Below are 22994 nucleotides of genomic sequence, written 5' to 3' on the forward strand. Positions count from 1 at the left end.
GCCAAAAGTCAAGCTGGGTTTCCAGAGGTGGCCTGGGTAGAAATCTGTGCTTGCCACTCTAGCCACTGGCTTCCCTGGAGAGGGTCAGGATAGGGAGAGCAGGATCTGTTTCTTGCCTTGGCTGAGTCACAGCCCACATTTCCCAAGTAGCCAACGCTCCTGGAGCCTGTGCTCACCGTGGGGACAAAAAATAGCCAGTATCGCCATGCCAATTTGGAGTGCCCTCAGAACTTTACACTGGGGACCTGGGAAGAGGCTACCACACTGAAAAAAATCTGAAGTCTCTTTAAGGGCTGTTATGAAGCAAGGTTAGCAAATGCAGCACTCTCACTCATCACTGTAGAAAAGTGCTTAACAGGGCTGGGCGCGGTGGCTCACGCCTGGAATCCCAGCACTTTGGGAGGCCGAGACAGGCACATCACCTGAGGTGAGGAGATCGAGACCATCCTGGCTAACACAATGAAACCCTGTCTCTACTAAAAATACAAAAAATTAGCCAGGCGTGGTGGTGGGCGCCTGTAGTCCCAGCTACTCGGGAGGCTGAGGCAGGAGAATGGCGTGAACCCGGGAGGCAGAGCCTGCAGTGAGCCGAGATCATGCCACTGCACTCCAGCCTGGGGGACAGAGCGAGACTGTCTCAAAAAACAAAACAAAACAAAAACAACAACAAAAAAAGTGCTTAACAATGGCAAGAACATGTGCCAAGCTTTACATTATTTGAGAAAGCAGTTTCCAAGAGGTTTTCTTTCTGGTATTTCCCTTTAAACGATACTACTAGTACTACCCCCACCAAATACTCCTACCTTTGGTCTCTAAAGATTCATGCTAAATGGCTTCTTAAAGACACCCATGACCAAATTATTAGAGAGGTTCTCATAGAACTAAAACATCCATTTAATCTTATCATTGTTAAAATCCAGTAACTAGAGTACATGTTACAGAGACATACATATTTTGTTTAAGTTTAAAAGGAATCTATACCTAAAAGATAACCTCACACCAGAAATTCCACTTACGGCAACATATTTCCAATGTTTTTACCCACAACCCACTCCATAAGGAGTAACTTTACCGATTTCAAACCAAAACTGAAAGTAAAAAAGAAATAGCTATATACTTACGGTTCGGGGTCTAAGGTGTCATTTTTCTTCTTTTCAAACTGATCCTTTGAAATTGTCCTTGTTTTAAAATAAGAAAACATGTTTTATTAACTAAAATTTATCTGTTGAGTATAAACTATAGGGTCTCTGGAATGTTATTTTGTAACTAGTTCTTCAAACAAAAAGACATGATGGCCCCTTAAAATCTCAAGTACATGTAATAACGGAATGAACAGAAAATTTAATTTCGCAGAACACTACAATGTCTTTTTCTACATATTCCACTCTCATTTCTTTTCTTTCTGTTTTTTCAGAGACAAGGTCTTGCTCTGTTGCCCAGGCTGGAGTGCAGTGGCGTGATCATGGCTCACTGCAGCCTTAACCTCCTAGGCTCAAGTGATCCTCCTGGGTAGCTGGGACTATAGGCATGCACCACCATGACTGGCTAATTTTTTGATTTTTTGTGGAGATGGGGGTCTCATTATGTTGCCAAGGCTGAACTCAAACTCACCCCGGTTCTGAGTAGCTGGGACTACAGGTACAAACCACCACGCCCTGTTAAGTTTTTTTTATTTTTTGTAGAGATGGGGTCTCACTATGTTGCTCAGGCAACAATCCAATTATTAATCACACAACTAGACTAAAGAGAATTAGGATGACAAGGGAAATAAATGGAAAATGTAGAATTTCAGTCATTTTGGTTTGTTTGTCTTACAAGTTAGGTTTTTTCTGCATTTGAACAAAGAAAATGGTAGAGCGTAAGTGCCTACACTGCTGGAAAAAGCTCCCGTGGCAAAGCCTTCCTTTCTGTTGGGGGAAGTCACACTGTGGTAGGGTGGTAGGAATCATGGAAGACTGGGGAACTCAGTCTGACGAAAAGAGGGAACGGCAGACCTGGGCAGATGTGGTGGGTGGCTGGCAGGTTTTTAGTTATTTAAGTATAGAAATGAGTTGATAACACAATTTGTGCATCTGCTTTTTCTTGCCACACAGTGGCCATTCTAACACTCAAAGGTAACTCTGCCGGATAATAAACACTGGAAATACAAGTTTAACCCTGTGCAGGAGTGAACTAACAAAGTCATACCCATCCACTTTGGAGCTGGTAAACAACAGGTAAAGCACTAGTGAAGGAAGGAAACACATTTAGACTTTAGGCCAAAAAATGGGGTTGGAGAACACTGGAATCCATTAATCTGGATTAGACTTCAGTAACTGAAAGGATGGAGGTTTAAGTGGAGATAAACTAAATGTAAAGGGCAGGGCATGTACACCAAACTCATTTTTTGCTACTGCCAGTTCTGCAAATGGGGATACCTGGTTTCTCAGGTATAACTGAAAATTTACATGGTCGGGCATGGTGGCCCCAGCACTTTGGAAGGCCAAGGCAGGAGGACTGCTTGAGGCAAGAGTTCAAGACCAGCCTGGGTAACAACAGTGAGACTCCATTTCAAAAAAAAAATTAAAATAAAGAACATTTATAATTCCCCAAAATGGAACCACTAGGAAAAAGCAATTATTTTAGAAAAAAAGACAGACCAAGGTCAAGAGAGACCAGTGGTCTCCAGTGGTAGGCCACAGTACCACCGCCTTGAATGATAAAGGCAGAGGTGGCACTGTGGTTCAGCCAAAACACATTTTTCAGTGTAAATGTATACGTATACACATATTCAAATTAAATGTGATCATAGTTAATATGAAACAAACCCCACAACACAACAGACTGTAATCCCAGCACTTTGGAAGGCCCAGGCAGGTGGATTGTGCTTCAGTCTAGGAGTTTGAGACTAGCCTGGGCAACATGGCGAGACCTCGTCTCTACAAAAAATACAAAAAAATTAGCTGGGTATGGTGGCGTGCACCTGTAATCCCAGCTACTTGAGAGGCTGAGAAAGGAGGATCGCTTGAACCCAAGAGGCCAAGGCTGCAGTGAGTCGAGATAGTGCCACTGCACACCACCCAGGTGACAGAATGAGAACCTGTCTCAAAAACAAAAAACCAAAAAACACTGCAAGGAAGTCAAAATGGCACTGGTACCTTCCTTATAGTCATTGGTAAGAGGAAAAAACAATTTAAGGTCACCCTCCCTCACCCCAGAGAAAATGACAGGACGGTACTTACGTCTGGGGCTGTGAAGGGTCGTCACCCAGGGTCACATTCTCGCCCTGGATCTCTGTGAAACACTTCTCACAGAAATGATACCTGTCAGCAAGAAGGCCATACTTGGGTGAACTGGTCCATCATAACACACAGCCACCCAAGCAACGAAGCCACCAATCAGAGCAGGGCAGAGCACCACGACGAAGGGGGGGCGTTGTTGGTTGATTGATGGGTCAGTGAGGACAATGAAAGGAACAGGGGGCAGGTGGGGAAAGGCAGGATTAGAAAACAGGGAAGGGAACAAATAGCACAGACACAGAGGTAAGACGCAGACACCAAGACAACACAGAGCAGAAAGCCAAGGCAAAGCATTGATTAGCATTCGGTCTCATTGCACACATCACAGGCCATCATCACTAACAACGACAGGCTCGGTCCGGCTCCAAGAGGCAAATGTTTTCAAGGAGTTGTTAATACTAGAATTGCATGGAGCCCAAATTTAGGAATCTGAATTTTGTTCTTACTCAGAGAAAGTCAAATATAACTCCAGGGTTTGAGATGGAAAAATTTACTTGAACAAAACAGTCTGACAAAAGGCCTTAAAAAAGCAATTTAAACTGAAATAGCTTTATTTTTCAAAATGGAAAATTTATGCTTGACAGCAATTCAGAGATTTTATTTCCGGTATTAAGCCAGATCTTTAAATGTATGAAAATGCTGAGCACCCAGAACTGATTTTAATTTTTTCCTGTTTTTTTTTTCATGTTAATCATTCAGTTAATAATTGTGTAACAATACAAATGAAACCAAATCCATATTCTAGACAAACATTTAACATAAATGCAGTCAGGGTCAAAGACTTTCCACCCATTTATCAATATGAATATACAGAGTAAGAAATGTGATATATTGTATAAGAAATACAATATATGTAAATCCATGAACAATCTTTGAAAATTCAATTCTAAGCTTTGATTTGACATTTTTGGTACTGGGACCAATCATTCATCAATCTGAAAGACTTAGCGAATGACTGTTCTGACTTGGGGGCAATCCAAGTTAAGTGAATTTAGAGTTAATCTTTAAAGAACAATCTGCATTTGAGAAATTATCCATCACCCCAATTTCTTGTAAGACAATATAGAGCCCGGGCTCAAGCTATCAAATACAAACAATTAAAATAAAAACTACTAAATGTTTGGAAAGGACATAAATGAGAAATCAACAGAAATGCAGGCTGATGCTGCATAAAACAAGATGAGTACACAAGAATACCGTAAAAATAAACAAGCGGGTGGAGGTGGATCACACAAGCGAGAAGAATGAGTGTCAGGTAGCGACGGCAGCACGAATGCGGTTTAGTGCTCAAAACTATGTCTACAAGATGCCAGGAAGGATTAGTATTAAAAACAGTGCGACAGGACTCGAGCGCCAGGCTGAACCACCAAGTGCAGAATGGGACGCGGCAGCTGCAGTCTCACTCACTTGCGCACTCACACGGCTACAGAAGACTGAGGCGTGGGCCACCGTGTGCCCAGTTCACTACCACTAGGACAGGTCCCCCACAAGTCCCAAATCTAGTCTGAATTCAATACATTGAGCATTTTGTCTGTTGTATTTCACTAGCCACACACATACAGCAAAATTTAAGGCATACAACTTCAGTGCATGCACATCTCAAGGTGAGCCAATTTTTTGTGTTTGGTTGATGAGGAACATGACAGATTCACTAGATTAATGAAGGTTTCTTGCTGGGACTAATTTATTTGGCACTAACTCAATTAATAAATTATGTCAGGATTTAACACTCTGACAGGCAAGAGGCAGATTAATGTTTTTCTTTCAATATGTATTTTTTTTTCCCTGAATGAACTATAGCAATATTCTGGCCATTCACTATTTTGTAAATATCCTAAAATCCTGTATGGAGAAGAACTTCCGTGTGCAGGAGGGTATGGTCATCACTGGCAAGAAGGAATTAAAGTACAGAAACTATAAACCAATTCAGTGGCAACCAAAACAATACACAAAAAAGACATTCCCTCAATCCCCAATACTTCCCTTTTATAAGTAAAACTCCTAATTGAGTGCCCCATTCATGATACAATCAAACACGCAGAACTATGGCCAACTAGAAGGGACTGTTCAAGACATTCTGAAATGAAACTCCCACCGTAATCACAGGTGAGTCTAAATGGTTTTAAAATCCTGGAGAAATCCTTTGCTTTTATTTAAGGACAGCAAGCCCAGCAACATCCAGGAAACAAGAACCATAAACCCATCTTTTCCCACCGAGGAAAGTGACACAGAGGGAGGCACTGGTGGTGGAATGGCAGCCCATGCAGTGGCTGGGAAACTGAGGCTCTTCCTGTATGACTGACTCCCACCCTGGAAAATCCCAGGATCAGAACCGGGGAGGCAAAGCATATCAACAGACTCCTTGTCTGCCTCAAAACTGCTGGAGAAACGGACAATTTAGCCTGTTCGTGTTTAAGAAGGGGAGGAAGAGGGGCCCGTGGCTTCACTTTATTACTGTTCTGAGAGAGGAAGACAACACACAGAAAAGGGAGCAGTCACTCCCAACTAGTAAAATCAGCTAAAGCAACCCTGGCAGTCAATGAGTGATAGATGTTATTGCCAGACTGCCCCTACCTTCTTACCTAGTCCACACTTTATTCTCCCTGGAAACACATAAAGATTTAGAAATTCACTTTTCAACTGAAGCGCCTAGATGACATTTTGCCTGGTGTGAAGGAAGCAGCTTGATGAATATGGAATTGCAAAGGAGAAATACTTCACATAATCCAGTGATGATGCATTTCAGGGTTGCTAAAGTTAGTACAATGTAACTGCATAGTTTATCTGTAAGGGTAATTTAATATATGGACTAAGTTTTCAAATGCAGATTGTTTTAAGTACCATATCAGTACATATTACTGGGATATCTATAGATAATACTTATATTATCTACAGATACTAACTGGGAAAGCTAAAGAACAGTTTTTCCAACATGAGTTACTTTCAAATTTGCAAAGTATGAAAACAAGTGAAAATGTAACCATACGCTCACTTATATATTAGGGTTTCACTTGTTTAAATGATCTGTAGGATTTTTTATTGTTCTAAGTGCCCAGTTTAGGACTACAAGTGCCAAGACAATTATTCATAAGAACACTGCAGTGTTCATAAATAGTCAAAGTTGAAAATAAAAACATAAGCAGTTAAAGTATTTGTTACAGAATCAGGCCACTGCTTTCTTAGGATGATAATATGCTAACCTACTCAGATACACTGTTCTAGAGAGCATGCCTGTGATCGGCTGAGGAACGCTACGCCTACGCTTTAAAAATTATCACTAATAAAATGGAACTCCTTTATTTGCATTTCCACTCTTAAAAATACATTACTTCTGTTTAGTAAAAATGAAGTTCTATACAGAAATAAAATTAGACGTTTCAGAACTTTCATGCCATCAATGACTTTATATGCCATCAATGACTCTTTGATCCTACCAATTCCATGTAACTTTAATTGCTCTCAATGTAAAAGACCAAAATCTGTGCAAATCAGCAAAGGCAGGGTACCAACGGACCCAGGAACAGGCCCCACAACACTTTAGAGACAGTGGTAAACAATCTACCTTCCTTCTAGACCAAAACTGTGTTGGGCAGCGTAGCAGGGGTGGCATTTTTCTGGGTGTAGTTAATATTAACCTTTCTCTTAAGATATCATTAACTTTATTTTGCTTGGCACAAATGGTTTTTAAAGTGCATTCCTATTCATTATTTCATCATTGAGGACTTGACAAAATGAGGCTGCGAGGGAAGACGCTATTGTCTGTATCACAGACAAGGCTAAGCTTAATACATTAATACATCATGGGGTCTGCTGAAGGTCATGGGGCTAAAAGCATAAAAGGAGTGGCCAGAACTTCCAAAAGAGCAGCAAGTCACTATGGGAGAGATCCCATTAGGAAGGGGCTATGGTATCATTTTAAACTTGGTCATAAAATGTTTCTACTGATAAAGGGGAAGTTGAGATGGAAATCAGACTCTGAATGTTAAACTATTTTCAGCAGGACAATTGCACACGCTGCACTTCTAGCAGGGATGCAGTTTAGGGTCTGTCCTTCCCCCTTGCACCAGTGTTTCACTACACTGAACAGTATTAGGAATAAGCAGGCCAGGCTTATTCCTAATAGAAAAGGCTTAGGAACCTTTTTTGAGACATTTTTGTGTCAAAAGGATTTTTTTTTTAAATAGGATTTTGATGGGAGTTATTACTTATCTTGAATATGGATTTTTTTAAAAAAATAGAAGAATTAAAACACATAACCATAAAACTCCAAAATTTTCAGGCCTGTGAACAGATAACAAAAAGCCTTCTGTCTTCTTTGAAGTATAGGACATAATTACTCTGACCAAACGAGAGTAAAATAATAAAAAACGCCAAACCCCACTGTTGACGCTTATTATTTGAACCTAAAGACAAAGAACAGGCACAAACCTCTATCTTGGCCACAGAGAATCCAGCTGCTGGCTCATAAAATAGAGGCAACGTCACAGTTTGAGCAGGATTCCTGACCTGTGCCTCCACGCATGGTGCGCTCACACTGCGGCGGCACATGGACACTTACACGCTGCAGTACAGATAAGCTGACTTCTCAAACAACTCCAAAACTACGCAAGCTGTATTTTGTGGGAAACCACAACAAAAAATACTATTTTCACTCTCTACCTATTTTAAGACAGGAGATCTATTCTTTAGCCATCTTCATATTCCAAAAGAATGGCAAGTATTTCTTAAGCAGATCCACCACTCACAAAACCCTGAAATGGCCATCTTATAATAGGAGGCCATTAATAGGAGGCAAGAGAATCACATTCTTGAACTCAATTAAAACACCAGATCTCATTTTGTATCGTGCTGCTGGTGTAAAATTTAAAAATAAAGATCATGGACCCTTTTCCTCTGCCTTAAAGGAAGTAGCACTCGTGCAAGTCTTTCCATGAGACTGATCAGGCCAAATTACCAGGCAAATATTTGCAGGTAGAATAGTAAAATCCACATTTTCTACTCTATGAACATCTTGAAAAAGGCATGCCAACCTTTATCAGAGTTACTCTCAACTTCAGACGCTTGCTTCTAGGGCTGCGTTTTAGAACGGGCATGGCTGAAGAAATAACGTACCTAATCCAAGTAGTACGGCAAGACTTGGCTCTGAGGTTACAGTTTTTACACTGTAAAAGTATGCTTTATAACTAACTAAGAGGCCATAGGCCTAAGTGACTAACAAGACACTGAAACCGAGCCACTTTTTCTCTTTTTTTTTCTTTTCAAATAGAGATGGGGGTCTCTCTATGTCGCCAAGGCTGATAACATAACTCCTGGGCTCAAGTGATTCTCCCACCTCAGCCTCCCAAAGTGCTGGGATTACAGGCGTGAGCCACCACACCCGGCCTGAAATTGGGCCACTTTTTATTGGAACTTCAGGGAAGAAATAATGTACACGAACTATAACCAGATGAACGTGCCTTGCCCTAAGACATAATGCAGGATGCTGCTTGACGCTTACCTATTCTGATAGCTGTAGTAGGCAGCATCGCGAGGAATGGTACACAGCTGCTTCCCATAGCAGCACAAAGTCTGTGGGGAAAACTCATACTGCAAAAATAAAGGAGAAATACTTTTATATAAAAATACATTCCATTTACTGTCCTATAATGTTCTAGTCTACTATAGAGACTAGTAAATTATTTCTGTTAGTATATTAGACAGTTTTCTAACAATTTTAGTAGCTTTAAAGACATTTTGGGATAGCATGTGATAGAACTGGCTCTAAGAGACATTCACTACAGACAGGTACGACAGGCAGAGAGGGGCAGCCAGAAACGCTTCCCCATGGCCTCCCTCAGTAAGCGCCTGTACACCCAGCTCTGATCACCCATCACATCGCTTCAGGCATCAACTGTGTCACCAGACAGCAGATTGCACATATGCACTCCCAGTATACAGGCGTGGTCTCATATTAGTATAACACCCCTCTGGCTGGATTAACCAGGAAAATTCACTTTCCGGAAAAACTTAAAACTGTACCTTGCGTCCACAGCAATATCCAAGGGACTGCATGACAGGGTCAATTTCCTGCTCAAAGACCTCTGCAAGCTTACTGCAAAACTTATAGACTCGGGATGTCTTGCGATTATAGAGCCAGGCATTGTTGAACATGAGCCAGACGTCGTCCACGTACTGCCAGGGCTCTTGGTATTGCCCTGTGTCCAGCTTCCGCTTGATGGTGGAGAGGTCCATGGGATTCTTTACGATGTCAAAATAGTCCTTAAAAAAAAAAATGGTCTCAGTATAGGGAATCCCCCAATATCCAAATGCCAGTCTCATCTGGCAGCTTTGTTTTAAAATAATAGAAACAGAAAGCACCAAAATAACTTCCATTCCCAACAGTAAGAAATGGGAAATGAACAGAAAATAACCTCTGACGCAACTGATTTTACTCACTAAAAGTGTAATTAGTATTTTCAGGTATGATCACATTATAATACTCCAAAGGCAAAGTAAAGAAAAATTGTTAAAAGATACTTCTAACAAAAAATTTAAAAAATAGATCTTTAATCCACTGAATTAAAATAGTGAACAAGTTTATCAAACAGTGTGTATTTCTAGATATTCACTGTTGATCCTAGCAAGCAAAATGAAATTACAAGACAAATATAAACACAAAGCTAGTAATGACTGCTACATAGAATCGGCTGAGTCCCCATGGCCTTTGCAAGGCTATCCAGGAATATAAAAGAGAGAAGCCCAAATATTTTTTTACAGTTCATGTTCACAAATTCTTTCAGACAAAAGTGACACAAGGCCCCAAATATAAAGTGAAGTCTCAGGGGCATGTGCTTCCCTTGCTTCAGTGCACCCCTCCTCCAAGGACCAGGGCTTCATGGACAGGTGAAATCAAACAAAATAAACACTTTCACTGATAACTGTTAACAGACAACAGTTTTTTATATTAGGAGAACAATCTTCAAGGCAGGGGGATTATTTTATCTAATTTCAAGAGATAAAACAATGGACACTCAGAAGTCACACCAGCAAAGTTATAATCTATTTTTATGAATTAACTTACTGGAATTCCGAGGAGCTGGGGATCTACAGGCTGCCGGAAAGGTAATGACTCTGGGTCCTGTCGATACAGTGCTTCTAGGGTTGGCATGAGGGCCTGGCGTAACTCCTCTGGTTTAAAGACTGCAGAGAAAACATCAAGAAAAGACACTTTGTAAAAGGTGCTCAGATCCCTCCTACCTCACATTTAAAACGGAATCCTGGCTGCTGTGACATCCCAGCCACGATGCTCCTAAGGCACTCGAGGGGCTCTCGTCCATCACCGTTAAGGACTAAAGCTTCTGAAAACGCACTAGTGTCAGAACTGCGTTCAGCTTGTGAGGCAAAATACAACACTGAGAAGTTTGCTTCTTCCATGAAAGGTTTCCAACATTAAAAACTTGGCGGAAAAAGAAAGTAAAGCTAACTCCCAAATCTGTCTCATTCATCAAACTGGGTGGCAAATAAAGCCATTTCAGGCTGGGCATGGTGGCTTACACATGTAATCCCAGCACTTTGGGAGACTGAGGAGGTCAGATCACCTGAGGTCAGGAGTTCAAGACCAGCCTGACCAACATAGTGAAACCTCGTCTCTACTAAACACAAATTTAGCCTGGTGTGTGTCGGCGGTTCCTATAAGCCCTGCTACTCGAGAGGGTGAGAAAGGAAAATTGCTTGAACCCAGGAGACGGAGGTTGCAGTGAGCCGAGATTGCGCCACTGCACTCCAGCCTGGACAAGAGCAAAACTCTGTCTCCAAAAAAAAAAAAAAAAAAAAGACCATTTCATTGGAAGGGACCTTAAAAGATCCTCTGAGGAAAGTTTTTTATCCTTGGCTAAATTAAATTCAGGCCACTGGAGACAAACGGTTTTGAATCTCATAAATGTAAATAGTAATAGAGCTACAAAATAAAGCATTTTTATAAAAAGTTTCATATTGCTTACTCCCACATTTACTAATGCCAATTTCTCCAACCCCTCAGCCACCTTACTGCCTACTACACTCTTTGCTTTCACTAATACAAACATAAAATACTGGCTGCCAAATACATTCAAGATGGTACATTCATACAAACTCTCAACAAGTATGGGAACAGGTGCCAGGGAAGCTGTTCGGTGTGGGAGGCCGGCCAGTCAGCAGTCAGCGTGTCACGACCCCACCTGGCTCATGTTCACTCACACAGAGAAGAAACTGGAGGCAAAGATGTCTCAGGCATTCTGATGCCTTAGCTTATAAGTGATGTATTTTTTCTTGGTGTTCTTTAATTTTTAATTTAATTATTATTTTTGAGACAAGGTCGCACTCTGTTGCCCAGGTTGGGGGACAATGGCATCATCTCAGCTCACTGCAGCTTCAACCTCCCAGGCTCAAGCCATCCTCCTGCCTCAGCCTCAGGAGTAACTGGGACTATAGGTGTGTGCTACCATGCCTGACTCATTTTTAAATTTTTTATGGAGATGAGGTCTCACTATGTTGTCCAAGCTGGTCTCGAACTCCTGAGCTCAAGCGCTCCCCCTGCCTCAGCCTTCCAAAGTGCTGAGATTACGGGCACTAAGCTATCATGCCCAGGTTTTTTTTTTTTTTTTTTTTTTTTTGAGACAGAGTCTTGCTCTGTCACCCAGGCTGGAGTGCAGTGGTACGATCTCGGCTCACGGCAACCTCTGCCTCCTGAGTTCAAGTGATTCTCCTGCCTCAGCCTCCCGAGTAGCTGGGATTACAGGTGCCCACCACCACGCCCAGCTGATTTTTGTAATTTTTAGTAGAGGATGGGGTTTCATCATGTTGGCCAGGTTGGTCTCAAACTCTTGACCTCAAATGATCTACCCGCCCTGGCTTTCCAAAGTGCTGGGATTACAGGCATGAGCCACTGTACCCAGCCATCATGCCCATCTCATTTTATATTTTTAGAGACAGAGTCTTGCTCCAACGCCCAGGCTGGAGGGCAATGTAGTGGCGCCATCATAGCCACTGTAGCTGCAAACTCCTGGGCTCAAGTGATCTTGTGATATCACTATGTTGCCCAGGCTGGTATTGAACTCTCGGCCTCAAGTGATTCTCCTGCCTCAGCCTCTCAAAGCAATAACATTATAGGTGTGAGCCACTGGGCCTGGTCTGTTTTTTGTATCTTGAAAAGATTTGTTTTTTTTGAGACGGAGTTTCGCTCTTGTTGTCTAGGCTGGAGTGCAATGGCGTGATCTTGGCTCACTGCAATCTCCGCCTCCCGGGTTCAAGCGATTCTCCTGCCTCAGCCTTCCGAGTAGTTGGGATTACAGGCATGCACCACCACACCCAGCTAATTTTGTATTTTTAGTAGAGACTGGGTTTCTCCATGTTGGTCAGGCTGGTCTCGAACTCCTGACCTCAGGTGATGTGATCTGCTTGCCTCAGCCTCCCAAAGTGCTGGGATTACAGGTGTGAGCCACCATGCCCGGCTGAAAAGATTTCTTACAACAGGTAAGTGGTAAACTGTAATTTAAAAATCAGATTAAAATATGGTAAACATTTAAAGTTCCAGTTGGGAAGCGGCAAGCATCAGGTACATGGACCTGCCATCAATTCTGTGTGGGGTGGGGATGGTCTAACTTGACAAATTCTGGAAAGCGCTATCTGATTCCTAACTGGTGAAAGCAAAAGTTAAAAGTTGGAAGGAAAAACCCATGTGTTTAACAGGCTCACTTTAGAGATGAAAACAGGCGCACCAAGAACATGCCTCAGGGCTCATTCCCATCAGAGCCCAGGATCCAGACTCTTGACCAACCTCCGCAGACACCGCCTCCTCTCCAGGGCACGTGGCTGCTTCAGACCTCCGACAGCAGCCTGAGGTCCGGGCAACCAGGTAAAAACCCCGACGCAGCAATCCTCACGCACCCGGTCCCCAGCACTTGAAGGTGCAAAGGCCTGGTCCAGGGTGCAAACGTACCCTTCACAGTGGGAAGTGTCGGAAACACACAGCCTTGCTTCCCACTAACTCCTTTCTTCTGTTTTATGCACAGACGAAGCAGCATTTGCTAGTCTTTGAATAACTCTTTATGAGAAAACAATTATGTAACGAATAGCCTTTTGATTTCTCTGAATGAGGGGTTGGCAAATTATGACCAAGAGGCCAAATGTGGCCAGCTGCTTGCTTTTCTGTATGGCCCAAGAGCTAACAATGGATTTCACATTGTTTAATGTTTGGCAGAAGAAAAAGAAAAGAATACTATTTCATGACATGTGAAAATCACACAAAATTCAAGTGTTAGTCTCCAAAAATACAGCTTTATTGGCACATAGCTGTGCTCATTCGTTTATATAGGATCTGTAGCTGCCTCCGTGCCACAGTGGCAGCACTGAGGAGTGGTAACAGAGGCCTCAGGACGCACAAAGCCCACAGCGTGGATCACTGGGCCTCTGCACGGAGAAGGCCTGCAGACCCTGTCACCGCCCCAGTGGTAATCGGGAGTGACAGGGCCTGAAACAAGTGTCACTTTGGTAGATCATTTATTCATTCATTAAATAACTATTCAAATTCCGTGCTGAGGAGAGCATTTTCTTTCCTTTTTTTTTTTTTTTTTGAGATGGAGTCTCGCTCTGTCACCCAGGCTGGAGTGCAGTGGTGCAATCTTGGCCCCCAAAGTGCTGGGATTACAGGCGTGAGCCACGGTGCCTGGCCGAGGAGAGCATTTTCAGACTCCTGTCTTCACCAGCACCTTTCTGTAAGAAGATCCCATATGTGCAGAAGTGAAGTCAGGAGTGTATGTGAACTGCGCTGCTCCCCTCCTCTGGCCCGAGGACCTGCTCCACGCGGCAGGGCTGTTGCAGCGCACCAGCATCTCCCAAAAACGCGGCTCTCGAGCCCTTGGAGGCTGCTGTCTCATATCGCAGTCCCCAGCCCCTGTGACTACTGAAATTTTACCAAATGAATAATATTACAAAAAATAAAAAACTCAGTTCCTCGGTCACCCTGGTCACATTTTTATTTTTTTGAGACGCAGTCTTGCTCTGTTGCCCAGGCTGGAGTGCAGTGGCGCGATCTCGGCTCACTGCAAGCTCCGCCTCCCAGGTTCATGCCATTCTCCTGCCTCAGCCTCCCGAGTCGCTGGGACTACAGGCGCCTGTTACCATGGCTGGCTAATTTTTTGTACTTTTAGTAGAGACAGGGTTTCACTGTATTAGCCAGGATGGTCTCGATCTCCTGACCTCGTGATCCGCCCGCCTCGGCCTCCCAAAGTGCTGTGATTATAGGGGTGAGCCACCACGCCCGGCCACCCTGGTCACATTTTAGGTGCTCAAGTTATAGCACTGCCCTAGGCCCTTCTATGTGCTGTAGGATGAAAATTATTTCACCAAAACTGAAACCAATTTTTTTTTTTTGAGACGAGGTCTTCTGGAGTGCACTAGCGTAACCACAGCCCACTGCAGGCAAACTTGACCTCCTAGGCTCAAGCAACCCTCCTAATTCAGCCTCATGAGTAGCATGAGGGACTATAAGCATGCACCACCATAACCAGCTATTTTCTTATTTTTTTCTACAGAGACAGGGTCTCACCATGTTGCCCAGGCTGGTCTTGAACTCTGGGCCTCAAGTGATCTTCCCACCTCAGCCTCCAAAAGTGCTGGAATTGCAGGTGTGAACCCCAAAGCCCAGCCTGAAACAATTTTGTTTTGAGACGAAGTTTCTCTCTTGTTGCCCAGGCTGGAGTGCAATGGCACGATCTCAGCTCACTGCAACCTCTGGCCGCCTCCTGGGTTCAAGTGATTCTTCTGCCTCAGCCTCCTGAGTAGTTGGGATTACAGGCATGCGCCACCAGGCCCGACTAATTTTTGTATTTTTAGTAGAGACGGGGTTTCGCCATGTTGGCCAGGCTGGTCTGGAACTCCTGACCTCAGGTGATCCACCCGCCTCAGCTTCCCAAAGTGTTGGGATTACAGGTGTGAGCCACTGCGCCCGGCCTGAAACAATTTTTATAACACTAAATTATCATTTGCCTTTTGCACTATGTTGGACATCTGCACAGATGGGAAAAAAGCAATCTTTTTTTTTTTTTTTTTTTGAGAAGGAGTCTCACTCTGTTGCCCAGGCTGGAGTGCAGTAGCATAATCTCGGCTCACTGCAACCTCCACCTCCTTGGTTCAAGTGATTCTCCTGCCTCAGCCTTCCGAGTAGCTGGGACTACAGGCGCATGCTGCCACACCCAGCTAAAAAGCAAAAACAAAGGAAAAGAAAGCCAACATCACCAAACTCTACTGTTATCACACACACTGCTGCTGCTGTACAGTCACAAGAAAAAAAATACCAGCCATGCTTAAGAAAATTTGTTTAAAATTTTTCTTCTTTTTTTTGGGTAGAGATGGGTTCTTGCTATGTTGCCCAGGCTTGCTTGAACTCCTGGCCTCAAGTATTCCTCCTGCCTTAGCCTCCCAAAGTCCTTGGATTATAGGCATGAGCCACTGCTCCCAGCCAAGAAACTACAAGAACTACAAGAACACTATTTCAACTACAAGAACACCAATGACCCCAACACGCAAAATATTCTTTATTTTTAAGACAGGGTCTCACTCTCTCATCCAGGCTAGAACACACTGGCACAATCATGGTTCACTACAGCCTCAACCTCCTGGGCTCAAGCAATCTTCCCACCTCAGCCTCCTGAGCCATTGGGACCACAGGTGCACCACCACACCTGGCTAATTTTTAAATTGTTTTGTAGAGACAGGGTCTCACTACGTTGCCCAGGCTGGTCTTGAACTCCTGGCCATAAGTAATCCTCCTGTGTTCGCCTCCCAAAGTGCTGGGATTATAGGTGGGAGCCACTGTGTCCACTCATTTCTTAATTAATTTATTTATTTTTGAGATAGGGCCTTGCTCTGTTGTCCAGGCTGGAGTCCAACAGTGGCATCACAGCTTGCTGCAGCCTTGGACCCCTGAGCTCAAGTGATCCTGCTGCCTCAGCCTCCTGAGTAGCCAGGACTACAGGCATGCACCACCACACTTGGCTGATTTTTAATTTTTTGTAGAGACAGGGTCTTACTATGTTGCCCAGGCTAGTCTTGAACTCCTGGCTTCAAGTGATCCTCCCACTTTGGCCTTCCAAAGTGCTGAGATTACAGATGTGAGCCACCACACCTGGCTGAAAAAATATTCTTGATGAGAAAGTAAAAAGTATTCCTTGTATTAAATCTTAAGCGTTTGGTACGTGTGTGTGTTTTGTTTTTGTTTTTGTTTTTTTTGTTTTTTGAGACGGCGTCTCGCTCTGTCTCCCAGGCTGGAGTGCAGTATCTCGGCTCACTATAAGCTCTGCCTCCCGGGTTCACACCATTCTCCTGCCTCAGCCTCCCGAGCAGCTGGGACTACAGGCGCCCGCCACCACGCCCGGATAATTTTTTGTATTTTGTTTAGTAGAGATGGGGTTTCACCGTATTAGCCAGGATGGTCTTGATCTGCTGACCTCGTGATCTGCCTGCCTTGGCCTCCGAAAGTGCGGGGATTACAGGTGTGAGGCACCGCGTCTGGCCACCTGGTACATGTCTTTTATTCTGTGTGATGAAACATTCTGCGTATCTCCTCACACAGAATAAAAGATGTGCGCTGCATATGCACAGTGGCCACATCAGGAGGCAGTACTTGTGCAAGTGTCGGAATTTACAGCTGAAGAAGCTGCCTGCCCTCGTGGAACACATTAAAACTTTCAGGAATGACTGAGAGATAAGCTATAGTTACTAAGCTCTGGTTATATGTCAGACATTTTCTCAGAAATGAACAAAGAGGGCCAGTTACTTCAAGGACAACTGACAGTATTTGTTGCCAATGCTAAAATTTGGGCTTTCATAAAAAAATCAAATGTTTTGGAAAACTTGTACATGGGCTTCACAGCTTCTCAAAATTTATTATTAGTATTATTTTTTGAGACAGGGCCTCACTCTGTCACTTAGGCTGGAGTACAGTGACATGATCATGGCTCAGTGCATCTTTGACCTCCCAGGCTCAGATGATTCTCCCACCTCAACCTCTCGAGTAGCTGCAGCTACAGGCATGCACTACCATACCCAGCTAATTTTTTTTTTTAATAGAGATTAGGTTTCGCCATGTTGCCTAGGCTGCTCTCGAACTCCTGAGCTCCAGGCTAGAGTGCAGTGGTGCAATCATAGACCCTGAATTCCTGGGCTCAAGCAATCCTTCCCCCTCAGCCTCCCAAAATGCTGAGATTACGGGTGTGAGCCACCACGCACGCCCTGCTTTTCTAAGTTGGTAAGACTTGTTTGAAGAGACTGATGGTGGTATTAACAAATGTTGATTTTTTTTTGACACTGTATAGTGAAATATGTCAACATATGGAAAATCTGCAGAACTTAAGTGTCAATTGAAAAAAAATCATGCAAGCACAAAAGATCCATTCCAAGTACAAGATGGATCAATGGATTCTAATGTCACAGAGTATGAAAAATCCAGTGCTATAGATTCTGGTTCAATGTCGCAACTAACCTTTAAGAAACCTTCACTGGCTGAATTTTGGTATAGTATCAAAGAATATCCACAATCAGCTGAAAGGGCTATGAAAATACTTCTCCCTTTACCAACTACAGGATTTTCTTCATACACTTCAACCAAAATAACCAATCACAACACAGTAAACGCAGAGGCAGATACCCTTAATAACGTCACTATTCTTACTTATTTTTGTTTTGGAAAAATTGTTTTTCATATAAATGTTTTCTATGGGTGCCATGTAACAGACTATTTTAAATGAACTAAATATTTTAAAATTTTTCTCTTTTTTTTTTTTGAGACAATAATCTCACTTTTGTCTCCCAGGCTAGAGTGCAGTGATGTGATCCGGGCTCACTGCAGCCTCAAACTCCTAGGCTCAGGCAATCCTGCCGCTTCCGCTTCTCGAGCAGCTAGAATTATAGGCGTGCACCACCACACTTAGCTAGTTTTATTTTAGTTTTGTAGAGATGGAGCCTTGCTATGTTGCTCAGGCTGGTTTTGAACTCCCAGCATCAAGCAAGCCTCCCATCTCAGCCTCCCAAAGTGCTGGGATTACAGGTGTAAGCCACTGTACTCAAATTTCTCAACTTTAGTTTCCAGTAGAGTAAGCAATGATAGATAATCCACACAACAACTCTCTGGGGCCCTCAATTTCTAAGAGTATAAAGAGCCCTGAGATTCACTGTACTCCACACTCTCCAGGGTCCCTTCCAGCTGCAGAGTAACATGGTCTCAGTCTCTAACATTTCTCTGCAATCTTTCCCAAAAGTGTCATCTGCAGCCTTGGACTTTCTGAGTCCCATCTCCCATTTCTAAGGTTCACTTGACAATTTTCTGATATCCTGTTATCTCTTTACTGTGGATACATCTCAAATGGATTCCATCCAACTTCCACTGTGAGGCGGGCTTACCTCACACACCTCAGACCCCAAAGATGCCTAACCTACCCCTCCCCCATGTCTCACTACACGGGGTCCCTAGGCGCCACCCTGCCCCTCACTCTGCATGCTCAGCTTCCTCACTGCACCTGCAGAAACCTGCTGCCTCCAAGTCACCCTGTGCTGTCATAATGATCATTTTCCTTAAATTATGGCTTTTTTGGTTATTCTCCTACTCACATACATCACTGGTTCTTTAAACTTTTATGAGTAAAGCCAAGCTCCTTAACCTGCTCAAGGACCCAGACACATTTCAACCCGGCACCTGCCAGCACCATCAGAAGACAGCTCTGCAGCCTGGGTGCCCTCGGAGCAGCAGCTCATCTCTCACTCCTGCCATGAGCCCCACAGGCACAGGGCAGGGGTCCTGCTCAGCCTGAGTGTTTCTGCAGGGGAAAGTCTGGGGAATGGCAGGCAAGAAAGGTAAAAGGGCAGATAGAATTATGTTTCTACTTTAGCTTTTAATCCTCCACATGGAATCCTAACACCGTGGAAAAGCAGCATGCTTTAATAAGGTAATGAATAAATGGCCTACTTTTTTTGCGTGGCTGTGAAGGAGATGTTGACTGAGAGGCTGTGCCGTTACTGCTACTCTCTTCTTCCTCTTTAACTTCTACTTTCACTTCAGGTTTCTTTTCATCCACTTCCATTGGTTCTGATTTCTGCTCTGCTATGTCTGTTTCTTCTTTAACTTGGGAAGCTCCTTGCAAATCCTCCTCCATCATCTTGAGAAAAACATTACAGATAACATATGAATATCAAACACCTTTATGTTACCGCAACCTCACCGGAAGACTCTTACAAGCCTAAAACAGGTTTGTTAAAACCTTCCTCTAGTCAGAGTTGCATTTATGATTCCTCTTCTCTTCCGGAAGAAGAAATAAAGTACTTGGTGTTCATTAAGTCGCTTCAGCACAGAGTCAGTGCAATTATGGTCCTAAATTTAAAAGTTTTTTTTTTTTTTTTTTTTTTTTTTGAGACGGAGTCTGACACCCAGGCTGGAGTGCAATGGCAAGATCTTGGCTCACTGCAACCTCCCCCTCCTGGGTTCTAGCAATTCTCCTGCCTCAGCCTCCCGAGTAGCTGGGATTACACGTGCGTGCCACCACACTCGGCTAATTTTTTATATTCTTGGTAGATATGGGGTTTCATCATGTTGGCCAGGCTGGTCTCGAACTCCTGACCTCAAGTGATCCACCTGCCTCGGCCTCCCGAAGTGCTGGGATTACAGGTGTGAGCCACAGCTCCCAGCCTAATTTAAAAGTTTTAAAATGTAAAACTGCTTTAAAAATTGCACATACTCAGATTTTTCACTACAGATATTTCTAATTTGGAATAAGAATCTCCTTGAAAGTTGGGGCAGGGACCAAAAGTCCTTCTCAGAGGCAGGAGGTGTGGTATGAGACAGGAAGGAGCAGTGGGGACTGTGGCTAATTGGAGAGCCCACTACAGTTGGTGCTCACAACCAGACTGCTGTCACACAGGGATGCAGGCACAATGCTGAAAGCATCTCATTTTTCAAGAAAAGCCAGAAATCTAGAGTTTTATTTGCAATTTCCTGATTTTTAAGGTATTGTGTGGGCCAAACACATTTACAGGCTGGATCCAGCCCACGGTCTGCCAGTTTTCAGCTTCTGCCATAGGTTAATTAGTAAATGAATCCACCACCCCTTCTGTAGTCTACCTCTGCAGAACTAGAAATGAATGGAGAACATAAAATAAAAGGCTGTTGGATGATTCAAGTATTTCAAATATAAGCCAGTATTCTTCATTTCAGGCAAAATAAACCCACCCCTCATATTTAAAAATGAAAAACCAAGCTGTTTTCAATCAATTTCCTATACACCAAACCCCGAACCCACATTCAAACAGAATATTTTAACTAAAGTCAGGGACACCATGGCAGGCTCCAAGCCTCGCCCAAGGACACCTGGGTAGAGTTGCGATACGCAGTCAATGCATTCCTAGGGAGCAGCACCCACCTCAGACCTGGGCTCCCCTTTGGATTCACCAGGATCGGGCTCAGTGTCCTCTGCTTGGGTCTCCGTCTTCATTTCCAGCACAGGTACGTCAGGTCCTGGCTGCTGGGAATTGGTTTCTGCGCTGGCCACCGAGGAGGGGGTAGGGACTCTGTTATCAATGCTGGCTGCTGCCTGGGAAAGCTGTGAAAAAACCGAAAGCACTGACTTCAGTAAGCAAGGTAACATAAATGATCTTCAACTATGCTGCTCATGCAACCTACAATTTCCCGTTAACATTTCTCAATACTGATCCAGCAGGTGCCCTTCTGTGAAACCGAAGAACAGAGGTTAAAGTAGGAATGAGTTCTAGAGGGAGGTAACAGCAGCCAGAGGCACAACTCAGGTCTTGCCACAAAGGCAGAGGAAACAGCAGAGCTTTTCAAACTTTGACATAAATTTATTTTCTCGAAGTTTTCTAGCTAAATCATGAAATCTCATATTTTGAAATTAATTCCCTTCAATATGGTGGTTAACGTGTATGGTAAAAGGCTGAATTATGAATGCCTAAGCACATCTGAAGGGAGGGAAATCAAGTGCCTACCCAAAGACAGTGTTACCCAGCCTGTGTGAACGGTAGGAACACGGGTGCTGGTGGAGTAAATGAACATTACACGAAGGAACCACTAAAAGAATTCCTAATTTGCAAATTCTTACTCAATGGAATTTTTTTTTTTTTGAGACGGAGTCTCACTCTGTCACCTAGGCTGGAGTACAATGGCGCAATCTCGGCTCGACACAATTTCTGCCTCCCAGGCTCAAGCGATTCTCCCGCCTCGGCCTCCCGAGTAGCTGGGAATACAGGCACCCGCCATCATGCCCGGCTAATTTTTGTATTTTTGTAGAGACAAGGTTTCACAACTTTGGCCAGGCTGGTCTCGAACTCCTGAGCTCCGGTGATCCGCCCGCCTCAGCCTCCCAAAGTGGTGGGATTACAGGCGTGAACCACCGCGCCCAGCCTCAATGGAGTTTTAAGTAAACAAACAAAAGATGACAATGTCTCGCTCTGTTGCCCAGGCTGGAGTACAGTGGCGTGATCTTGGCTCACTGTAACCTGCACCTCCTAGGCTCAAGTGATCTTCCCACCTAAGCCTTCTGAGTGGCTGGGACTACAGGACTACAGGCACACACCACCATGCTTGTCTGGTTAAAAAAATTTTTTTTTTGCTAGAGACGAGGTCTCACTATGTTGCCCAGGATAGTCTTGAACTCATGGGCTCAAGTGATTCTCCCACCTTGGCCTCCCAAGGTGCTGAAATTATAGGTGTGAACCACCGCGCCTGGCCTGACAGACAATTTTTATGGGAAAATTATTTCTAAGAGTCTTGGCCCAAAAACAGCAGAGAGAGAGAGGCTTACCGGTGTGCCAGGAGGCTGGGCGTGCACAGGCGTCGGCTGTTGCTGCGATGACTGAGGGGTAGCCACAGACGGGGGCTGAACTGGGGTTTGAGGCTGCGGGGTCACCTGGGCCTGGGCTGCTGCCTGGACTGTAGGGGTGCTCTGGGTTTGGGTAGCACTGGGCACTGAGCCAGGAGTCGGGGTGGGAGTCTGCCCGGAAGACGACACAGGAGTTGATGGCTGAGTGGGAGCTGCTGGCTGGGGAGGAGTCATCCCAGGTGGTGTCGTGTGCTGGAGAGATGGCATGCCAGCAGCCGTGGAAGCAGGAGGCGGTGTTGGGTGCAGTGGTGACTGTGTCACTGGAGGGCAAGGTAGCTGGCTGGCCTGAGGCCCCAGCATGTTGAGAGGGTTAGGAAGAGCAGCACCAGGCACCTGTCCCTACCAGAAATGGACAGAGTATGGTAAAATTATTTCCCTCGTTTGAAAATGTGATGAAACATTTGAAAAATTAAATGTATGAAAAAAAAAATTTTTTTTTTGAGACAGTTTCACTCTTGTCGCCCAGGCTGCAATGCAATGTTGCGATCTTGGCTCACTGCAGCCTCCGCCTCCTGGGTTCAAGCAATTCTCCTGTCTCAGCTTCTTGAGTAGCAGTGATTACAGGTGCCCGTCACCACGCCCAGCTAATTTTTCTGTTTTTAGTAGAGATCGGGTTTTGCCATGTTGGCCAGGCTGGTCTCAAACTCCTGACCTCAAGTGATCCTCCCGCCTCGGCCTTCCAAAGTGCTGGGATTACAGGCGTGAGCCACCGCGCCCAGCCAAATGTATGGGAATTTAATCACATTTTCTTGGGAGTGTTCTGCTTGTGAAAATTCATCGAGCTATACACTTGTAATGGGCACTCCTCAATAACGGTAAA

The 22994-nt window shown here is 44.1% G+C and overlaps 1 protein-coding gene across 6 annotated transcripts in view; it reads right to left on the reverse strand.

Annotated features, from left to right (window-relative positions):
• CREBBP (CREB binding protein) overlaps positions 1–22994 on the reverse strand; it is a 153981-nt gene that overhangs the window by 21945 nt on the left and 109042 nt on the right. For 2 of the 6 annotated variants that reach the window (XM_008968016.5, XM_034939696.3), the window contains 8 exons: positions 22097–22513; positions 20702–20881; positions 19255–19444; positions 10339–10457; positions 9297–9536; positions 8776–8864; positions 3222–3302; positions 1122–1178 (listed from right to left, as the gene is read on the reverse strand). In XM_008968016.5, coding sequence (XP_008966264.4) covers positions 1122–1178; positions 3222–3302; positions 8776–8864; positions 9297–9536; positions 10339–10457; positions 19255–19444; positions 20702–20881; positions 22097–22513 — 1373 coding nt within the window. Of the gene's footprint in view, positions 1–1121; positions 1179–3221; positions 3333–8775; positions 8865–9296; positions 9537–10338; positions 10458–19254; positions 19445–20701; positions 20882–22096; positions 22514–22994 lie in introns of all 6 variants that reach the window. The other 4 variants (XM_034939695.3, XM_034939692.3, XM_063598312.1 and 1 more) reach the window with 3 other exon arrangements.

Source organism: Pan paniscus, chromosome 18, assembly GCF_029289425.2.
Source record: "Pan paniscus chromosome 18, NHGRI_mPanPan1-v2.0_pri, whole genome shotgun sequence".
Taxonomy (NCBI): domain Eukaryota; kingdom Metazoa; phylum Chordata; class Mammalia; order Primates; family Hominidae; genus Pan; species Pan paniscus.